At 46.4% G+C, this 10,395-nt stretch overlaps 1 protein-coding gene across 3 annotated transcripts in view; it reads left to right on the top strand.

Moving 5' to 3' along the window:
- Positions 1-6,401: 6,401 nt before the first annotated feature.
- LOC106595706 (ubiquitin thioesterase ZRANB1) overlaps positions 6,402-10,395 on the top strand; it is a 47,768-nt gene continuing 43,774 nt past the window's right edge. For 2 of the 3 annotated variants that reach the window (XM_045701168.2, XM_045701170.2), the window contains exons 1-2: positions 6,402-6,661; positions 7,454-8,483. In XM_045701168.2, the coding sequence (XP_045557124.1) occupies positions 7,517-8,483 (967 nt within the window). In that variant the 5' untranslated portion in view covers positions 6,402-6,661; positions 7,454-7,516. The other variant, XM_045701169.2, reaches the window with a different exon arrangement.

Genomic DNA, 10,395 nt, shown 5'->3' with positions numbered 1-10,395 from the left:
TCTCACTGCCTGCATAAGAGAAAAGCAGGAAACTGCCTGGGTCAAGAAGGGGGCAGATGCTCTCTAATCACTCTATCACGAAAGACTACCATCGATAACGTCATTAACACCATCCGACACACAATGTAAAGTCCACCAATCCATTGCATGTGTGGTTGCTATCCACACATTTTTTTTTTACCTTGTTTTGGCAGACACAACAGAGAGAGTGTCTTGCCAAGTGGGTCACTTTTTTTTCTCTCTCTCTCATTAACAACATCGCTGTGTTCTTCTGTGAATCCTACCAGAGGATGAACATTTGGGAGAAGGAGAGCAAGGACTCAAAATACAGACATCTTGCTCCAATTCGGAGAGACTCACTGGTGGGCTAAAGACAGTGCCTTTAAAGAAGGTCTTTGGAGCTTTTTGGAAATCCAGATGAGGTTCTGTGTATGTTGATGTCCTTCTCACATCAACACTACTGCACAGGTCAAGGCACAAGGATACATTGAGGGGTTGCTGAAGTATGAAACAATACTTACAGCTCAGATATTCCTTAGAATATTTCAGGTCACCTCACCAGTTAAAAAAAATATCTTCAAACAAGTGGAATGGACATTCTGTCTGCGCATCGTATGGTTGTGTCTACAGAGGAGCAGCTGAAAGGAATGGCAAGAGATTTTTTAAAAGGTCAAGGCAGCTGCAGACACATTTGCTCAGTGGGCCAACAGGAAGTTGCAGCAACGAGATGAGGAAACAGAGCTGGAGTTAGAGAACACTATGCCAACGAAAAAGGTCTCGAAAGAAGAAAACCATGCCTGGAGAGATGGCACAAGATGAGACTTTTACTGGGGCAGAGAGTGCATACAGGATTGGTGTTCATAATCAAATTCTGGATACAGTTATAGATGGCATCCATTTGTGATTTCTGAGTAATGACACTTTGTATGGTCGACATTGCTCTTCTGGACCCTAAAACCTTTAGTGCCAGTGGCCTTCCACAGACAGCACCTTCAAGAACTAAGCAAATGTTTGATCGAATTTGAGAGCAGAGCAACGGTGGACAATTTACAGAGTGAGCTCATGAGTCTGGCAGAACAGCGAACTAGGTTAAAACAATCGGGATTTGAAGAATAGGACGATGGAGGATCAATGAACCTGAAGGAAATGAAGACGAGGTAGAGATGGTGAATGGGCCGGCCTTCCCTGTGGCTCAGTTGGTAGAGCATGGTGTGTGCAACACCAGGGTTGTGGGTTCGATTCCCACGGGGGGCCAGTACAACAATTTTTTTTGAAAAAAATGCATGAAATGTATGTATTCACTACTGTAAGTCGCTCTGGATAAGAGCGTCTGCTAAATGACTAAAATGTAAAATGTAAAAAGTCCAGGGTCTCTATGCTGCCCCCTGCTGATAGGTCGTCTCTCAGTGCATATATGAGGAGAAGTGGGGATTTCGAAAGGAACCATATAATATTCAATAATTCAATAATAAACAAAACATTGTAAAATGTAATGCATATATTTTTTTAAAATAAGTTAAGGTAGCTAACGTTAGCTAGCGTTTAGATTTCTGGAAAACGTAACGTTACATACGTGGCTACCTGCAGGTAAAGTTCACAGCTCACAGTGAGGGAAGACCTTTTTTGGGCTTAACTGAAATTCCTTACTGTCATTTCTTCAGACCATGAGTAATGTCCCATAACCCAAACATCTTGAGTGGCACCTTTCGAAACCCCCACTTCTCCTCATAGATGCCCTGAGAGATGACCTATCAGCAGGGGGCAGCATAGGGATGACTGCTCTGAGAGAAGATGTCTCAGCTGGACCCTATTGGCCGTAGAGACCCTGAGGGATGACTGCTCTGAGAGAAGATGTCTCAGCTGGACTCTATTGGCCGTAGAGACCCTGAGGGATGACTGCTCTGAGAGATGATGTCTCAGCTGGACCCTATTGGCCATAGAGACCCTGAGGGATGACTGCTCTGAGAGATGATGTCTCAGCTGGACCCTATTGGCCGTAGAGACCCTGAGGGATGACTGCTCTGAGAGATGATGTCTCAGCTGGACCCTATTGGCCGGAGAGATCCTGAGGGATGCAAATTCAAATGATTTTCTCTAATGAAAATTAAACAAAGGAGGCACAGCGACCTTGTCAAGAGGTCTGACCGTTCAGAATATTTAATAATATGTGTATGTAATTTAGCAGAAGCTTGCAACTTACGCCTCCATCACACCCACAGTGTAACGCCTCCATCACACCTACAGGGTAACGCCTCCATCACACCTACAGGGTAACGCCTCCATCACACCTACAGGGTAACGCCTCCATCACACCTACAGTGTAACGCTTCCATCACACCTACAGGGTAACGCCTCCACACCTACAGTGTAACGCCTCCATCACACCTACAGGGTAACGCCTGCACACCTACAGGGTAACGCCTCCATCACACCTACAGGGTAACGCCTCCATCACACCTACAGGGTAACACCTCCATCACACCTACAGTGTAACGCCTCCATCACACCTACAGGGTAACGCCTCCATCACACCTACAGTGTAACGCCTCCATCACACCTACAGGGTAACGCCTCCATCACACCTACAGGGTAACGCCTCCATCACACCTACAGGGTAACGCCTCCATCACACCTACAGGGTAACGCCTCCATCACACCTACAGGGTAACGCCTCCATCACACCTACAGGGTAACGCCTCCATCACACCTACAGGGTAACGCCTCCATCACACCTACAGGGTAACGCCTCCATCACACTTACAGTGTAACGCCTCCATCACACCTACAGGGTAATGCCTCCATCACACCTACAGGGTAACGCCTCCATCACACCTACAGGGTGGTAGCTAGCAGGCAGGCAGGCAGGTAGGCAGACAGACAGACAGACAGACCCAACCAGCGGTCCTGTATGGATCAGTTGGTAGAGCATGGCTCTTGCAACTCCTCGATTGTGGGTTTGATTCCGAGGGCCCACCCGTATTTGTATTCATGCATGACCGTAAGTGGCGTCTGCTGAACCAACCTTCTTCTTCGCTGATGTAAAGAAGTTGAGCCAGTTGTGGGAGTTGAAGAATGCCATCGTGAGGTTCCAAGTCCTCTGTGTGTGCTTGACTGGGCAAAGGTCCTTCAAACACAGAGCTTCAACATGTCTCATCTAAATACGGACAGAGAATGGCATACTGCAACAGGAGTAGAGAAGGCCAAGACACTCACTATATGAGATCTGTTGAGACGTATGTACTTCCTTGGGCAAAATTCAGAGTTGGTTTTGCTAGAAAGTGCAGTTCTACTTCAGGTACATTACTCTAGATCCAGCATGGTGTATGGCAGATGCATTGGGGATTTTAACATGGCATTTTTTTTGTATGCATGCCAGCAAAGCCACTACGCAACACAACAATAAACATTACATTAATTGCACTATAATGCCCACAAACTGTTAGGGCTTACATAAAGCTGTCCCAACAGCATAGCTTTCTTTTCAGCACCATGGAGTGAATCTTTACCACCACTACACCTGGCGATCAGCGGAGCCTTGTCTGGCAGCGAAACAGTTCATTCAGCCTCATTTACTGCCTTTTAAAAAAAACATAGCTGATATGGCTGACTTGCTTAAACAAATGTGGTTTCTACTGACAATTGAGATGTACAAACTATGGCATAAGGGGACGACGAGCGGATAAGAGGCATTCGGTAATTTCGATTAAGACATTAATGAGCGAGCCAGGACGGACGTAGTCAATATAACTATTCGTTCAGCACTTTTGAAATGTACAGCGACAGAATTCAGAACATGGGAAGTTCTTTCAGTGTTCTCCCTGTACACCAAGTCAGAACCGTAGGATAAATAAAGGGGGCATATAAGCAGACAATGAAAACTCTTACAAAATTTGATGATTACATTTCTCTAAAACAGGTTATAGGCTACATGTGCACCACCAAGTCAGAACAGTAGGCTAAGTTATGAGGGGGAGAGGGACCAAATTATTAGGGTGAGGCACATGGGCTACTAATAGCTTACTACACAACTTACACTTAACATTACTTTCTTAGCTACAGTATACATATCTCCCCGGCATATTACATCATTTATGCAGCAGCATACAAGACATTTTTGGACTTTGTTGTGCTGTGCTCACTTTTACAGGAAGGTGGCAGTCGTTCTCTTTGTCATCAAAGTCTGGCATTCTCTGGATTTATGTTGCTTTCAAGACAACTGGGAACTTGGAAAAAAAACAAGGTTTAATCATGACATCGGTGATCCTCTAGAAAGAGGCTTGAGTTCTCGACTTGGAATTCCGATTTGAATGATCGTTCAAAACGTATTTTCCCAGTCAGAGCTTGTTTTTTTCCAAATTCCCAGTTGTCTTGAACTCATTGAAGTCTGAGATTTCCCAGTTCTGAGTTTCCAGGTGTTTTGAACACGGCAGAAGTCATGCTGGGTTGACAGCATGGCCAATGTATTCAACCTTTTCTGGCCCATGGTGTTGCATGTGAATGTTTGTCCTTTTAAGATTGGAAAAGAGACCCTTAAACCCAGACTTGGAACACACACCCACTCCACTGAATAGCAGGCTAGTGATTACAAATGACCTTGAGCCTTCTTGGATGTGCACTTCTAATGTAAATCTACAGCAGCACCCAAGGGGCTTGAATTTTTTTGCTCTCCCTGTAGATTTTGCGGTGACGTAGTGTACCCATGAGTGACAGAACACTGAGCCAATAACGGCGCAACTAGAGAACACTACCAACGCCTATGCTCTGTATTTTCCGCCCGCTGCCCCACCACCACATTGTTTGCAAACGTGACACATATTAATGCCAAAATAACATGCAAAACAGTGCAAACCAGATGGGATGGCATATCGCTGTAGAATGCTGTGGTAGCCATGCTGGTTAAGTGTGCCTTGAATTCTAAATAAATCACAGACAGTGTCACTTTTTTTGGTTACCACATGATTCCATATGTGTTATTTCATAGTTTTGATGTCTTCACTATTATTCTACAATGTAGAAAATATTTAAAATAAAGAAAAAACTTTTGACTGGTACTGTTTATATATATATTTTTTAGCTAAACAGGTGAGCATTTTGAAGTGTCACAGTGGCTCTTTTAGGAAAACTTTAACTTGCAAGAATATGGACATTTTCCAGAGAGGAAGTGGCTGAGAAGATTTGTCTGCCTGTGCCAGTTAATTATTTTACGCACCATTGCGTATCGGCCCTCTCATTGGCTAGAATCGTCCCACCTGATCTCGCCTTCCCTCTTTGAGGACATGTATTTCCATTGTTAGAGCGGTCACTTAACTATCTTATCAATATAATATATAATCTTTGCCCCCCCCTCAATCTTCTGCATCTCTGTCTGACTGCAACCAAAAAAGGTGTATTGCCGCCACCTTCTGGGTGGGGTGAAAATTGAAACATTTTAACGCAGAATGGGGACTGGGGGAAAGGTGAAAAACATATTGTGACAACCCTGGGTTTATCGTCACAATATTCAAAATATATATTCAAAAGTATCTGTGGTACTACTCCTTCAGTCAGATTACAATGTTGTCCCTTCAATCTTCGTCGCCGGCAATAAAAACACCGGCGATTTTTTTGTCATGAACTCTGAGCTTCTCATCCAATGGTTTTTGAGGAGAAATGACGCAAGGGGAGTACCTCAATTGCTTTATGCTCGCGTCCTCTCTCTTCTACATTTGATACATTTACGTCAGTTAGCTCTTTTCCAGAGCAACTTACAGTAGTGAGTATATATATATATATATATACTTCCATTATTTTGTATTTTTTTCCCCCCGTGGGAATCGAACACACAACCCTGGCGTTGCAAACACCATGCACTACCAACTGAGCCACACCGGACCACATTACCTCGGGACTTTTCGGAGGTCCGGTTCATTTGGCTAAGTTCAGCTAAAATAGCCGTTCATTTAGCTCATAAACGGCACTACGTTCAGTAGGCCTAGTGTTTAAAAACGAAGCTACCTAAAACCGTGAAAAAAATCATTGCAAATCTCTAATGTAAAGCCTAAAAAGTTGCCTGACATCATGTCAGATCGTGACATATGACTTCAAATACATTTCACCTGACCAAATGATTAGATGTCCTGCAAAAGAAATGGAGAAACAAATTAAAAAGCACTGCAAAAAAATGTGGTGTGGAACAGAATGAGTATCATCACAAACGATTGTTCTTGCGGTGAGGAATTACTATCTTCAGATACTTTTTTTGTGTATAATTTATCTGCAGTTTAAATCGTCTGGAACAACAAAAAAAAGGCCACCGAAACAGTCGTAACAGTAAGCAAACGAGAGAGTCAAATGAACCGCTCTTTCACAAATGCAATTCGGTTCCCGACGTTCATCAAAAAGACCTGTTCAAAAAAAAAAGAACCGATCGTTGTTGTTCGCGAACGATTCATCACTACTAACCATGGAGTCCGGGGGATTGACAACATGATATAAAGACCCGAAGCGGAAAGGAGCTTTACACTATAACACAGTCCCCCCCCTTTTTTTCCCTGTCTCCCCCTATAGAGTTTACAGTGGTCAAAGAAAAACATGTGAGAGAAAAGGGGGTAAAGAAATCCACTGGAAGAACGGACTAGGAAGGCTTGATAGAAGGAAGAGGAGGCAGGACTGCGCGATTCAGGTTTGTTATTATGGTTCTGGACCAAAGAGGAAAAGTACACAGGGAAAGATACAATTCATCAATGAGTTAGTTAGGTAGCTAGTTAGCTATAGTTTTAGTAGCTAATGACAATGATCGATGACAAAGACAATGTTTTTCATTATTGAGTATAATAGGATTAGCTAGCTAGTAGCTAACGTTAGCTAATATTAACAGTTGATCGATTGGCAAACAGGCAAAGCTAGCTAGCAAGCTAACCGTTAGCTAACTAGCAAGCGTAGCTAACTAGTTAGTTAACTTCGAACAATATCCTTTTTAAAAACGGGACGTTGGAGGGGGTTATTTCAATATTTCACCCCGACACAGACGGTAAAAACAAAAAAACATGGCTGTCGGTTTGAAACCCCGACAGGTGGTGCCTCCATAACAAAAGCGAACTAGTTAGCATTTCGCGCTAGCTAACGTCAATGAACGGGGCTTGAGGAGGAGGGGGTTGAGTTGCTTGGCAAAGTACAGTGTTTACTCAAGGTACTCAACTCTGTGGTGGGGCCCCTTAGCTACTAGCTAGCTAGTATTTCCTGAGTTGGGAGTGTACGGAACATGAAATTGTCCTCGGTAAGCTTAATAAAAAAAACGGAATGAAATGCAGATAAATGTGTCGTCTTTCCAAATACTTATCTTATTGTCTGTTCAGCTAAAGGGTTACCCTATCCCATTTGTTATGTATCTACCCATTTTCTTTTCTTTTTTGTATGTATGCAAACAGTTTTGCTAAAGTAGCTCTTACATTTCTGTGCATTTCTGTCTCCGCAGCCAGTGCCGTAGTGATCCCCTTGGTAACGGGAACAGAACCGTTTTCCTTCTACCTCATCCGTGATGACAGAGGTGGGAGTGAAGTGGGCCTGCGACTACTGCACCTATGAGAACTGGCCGTCCGCTGTTAAGTGCACCATGTGTCGTGCACAGTGTCCCAGCAGCCCCATAATCACAAAGGAGACCTACAATAGCAGCAGCCCCAGCAGTGTTACTATGGAGCCTGGTTGTGATTGGCAGGACCCTCCAAGCCCCGAGGGAAGCTGCGGTAGCCTCCTGATCTACCCAGATTCCAGTGCCAGGCCCCGTGTCAAGCCTCCCAGCGTGACTGAGAATAGCTCCAAGTGGTCCTGTCACATGTGCACCTACCTGAACTGGCCTCGTGCCATTCGCTGTACCCAGTGTCTGTGTCAGCGCCACCAGAGGACCCCCTGCAGTCCCACAGAGGCCCCCCAGACGTCAGGCACCAACGTGGGCTACCGCCCAGCCCCTCCCCCCATGGACCCATGTACAGAGGAGTACAACGACCGAAACAGACTCAACAGACTCAACACCCGAGGTGGTGGTGGTGGTAGCAGCAGTAGCCAGCACTGGACTTGCACTGCCTGTACTTACCAGAACTATCCCAAGACCCGGAAGTGCATCGTCTGCGACCACCCCCAACCTCAACCTAACAACCGGGAGGCTATTCCTATAGAGCTGGCTGGGCAGTCCGAGGAGGCTCCTTCCTCCACATCCTCAAACATCAATGAACAGGACAGAGATGGGGCCAGGTGGAGAGGGAGTGGAGGGAGCTGCAGTAGGGGGCTGAGCGGGAGACAGGGACAGGGACTGAGGATGACCTCTCCACCCACCTCTAAGAGGGAGGCGGAGGTAAAGATGGACTTCCAGAGGATTGAGCTGGCGGCCGGGGCAATGGGCAGCGGAGAGGAGCAGCATCACCATCCGGAGAACATTGACTTCAAGAAGACCAAACAGATTAAGAACAGGATGAGGAAAACTGACTGGCTGTTCCTCAATGCTTGTGCAGGTGAGTGAGTGGTTATTATAGGATGTAAGTTAGTGTTAGTATACATAAAGTCCTCCTGTCTGTGATTGGACATTACACAGACACAAGATCAGGTGAAAATGAATGAAACGCTCTCGTTCCTGGCCACACTGCGGTAGTTTACCCAGGTTGTCAGTAACTGGCCACGCTGCGGTAGTTTACCCTGGTTGTCAGTAACTGGCCACGCTGCGGTAGTTCACCCTGGTTGTCAGTAACTGGCCACGCTGCGGTAGTTCACCCTGGTTGTCAGTAACTGGCCACGCTGCGGTAGTTCACCCTGGTTGTCAGTAACTGGCCACGCTGCGGTAGTTCACCCTGGTTGTCAGTAACTGGCCACGCTGCGGTAGTTCACCCTGGTTGTCAGTAACTGGCCACGCTGCGGTAGTTCACCCTGGTTGTCACTAACTGGCCACGCTGCGGTAGTTCACCCTGGTTGTCAGTAACTGGCCACGCTGCGGTAGTTCACCCTGGTTGTCAGTAACTGGCCACGCTGCGGTAGTTCACCCTGGTTGTCACTAACTGGCCACGCTGCGGTAGTTCACCCAGGTTGTCAGTAACTGGCCATGCTGCGGTAGTTCACCCTGGTTGTCACTAACTGGCCATGCTGCAGTAGTTCACCCTGGTTGTCACTAACTGGCCACGCTGCGGTAGTTCACCCAGGTTGTCAGTAACTGGCCATGCTGCAGTAGTTCACCCTGGTTGTCAGTAACTGGCCATGCTGCGGTAGTTCACCCTGGTTGTCACTAACTGGCCACGCTGCGGTAGTTCACTAACTGGCCGAGCTACAGCGGTGTTTGTCAAGACACGAGACATCCAGAAATATTGGTTTTCTCATGAAAACGTTTGTAGCGTCCCAACCGTTTGGTCTATAAACTCTATGGAAAGATGAGACTCTCACGATGGTGTTCTCTGTTTTCAGGATGTCCGTTGGTCCTTACTCTCAAAATGTCTTTCATTCAGTTTTCCAGGTCTTAAATGTGACGGAGTGACTACAGTGGTTCCGTTATATAGTGCCGATGCTTAATTAATGCTACGCGAGAAAAAAACGAATAATAATTTAACGTAAAAAAAATACTCAAGGCGCATATGATGCTGGAGAGCGACCCCGGGGAGAGTCGGGGAGCGCGAACCCCGGGGAGAGTCGGGGAGCGCGAACCCCGGGGAGAGTCGGGGAGCGCGAACCCCGGGGAGAGTCGGGGAGCGCGAACCCCGGGGAGAGTCGGGGAGCGCGAACCCCGGGGAGAGTCGGGGAGCGCGAACCCCGGGGAGAGTCGGGGAGCGCGACCCACATGTACCTCTGTGTACACGTCAAGTGCGTGTGCCAGTACGAGTCAGGCTGTTGCCAGAGGACAGAGCGCAAGGAAGCCTATAAGCCTACCATTTGATAGAAACTGTGAGCTTTCTCTCTAAGCACGACTAGGCCTTTGCTATATTGAATGCAGTCGAGTAGAGAGATGTTTTGTGGATACACAAGGTGTTTGTTGGAGGAATAACTATCTAGAATGAAAATAGACTTGTTACAGTTAGTGGCACAGCAGCTGCATTGTTACATAATAAACACACATAGAACTACAGTATTATTAATTAAGGGAGGGTTTAGTTAGAAGGGAATCTTGGACCCATTGAATCCCTGAGTTTTTGTCCTTGCTGTTCTGGGAGAATCTCTGTCTCTGATAGTGAAAGTAATCCCTCAGGCCTGTAGGGATGAGCAGCTACTTTGACTAGGCTGGGGAGCAGACTGTGACAGAGAGGAGGAGGAGAGGTCTGCTGTCTGTCTGGGTCCAGTGGGAGAGTGGCGACAGAGGGAGGGACAGAGTGAGCGGGAGACCGACCGGGAGAAAGAGACCGACCGGGGGGAAGGGAAAGCCAGGTCGATCTCTTTCTCCCGGTCTGT

Source organism: Salmo salar, chromosome 18 (genome assembly GCF_965601325.2).
Source record: "Salmo salar chromosome 18, fSalSal1, whole genome shotgun sequence".
Classification (NCBI taxonomy): Eukaryota; Metazoa; Chordata; class Actinopteri; order Salmoniformes; family Salmonidae; genus Salmo; species Salmo salar.
The sequence above is the reverse complement of the archived record's forward strand: the minus strand, read 5'-3'. Positions and strand labels throughout refer to the sequence as shown.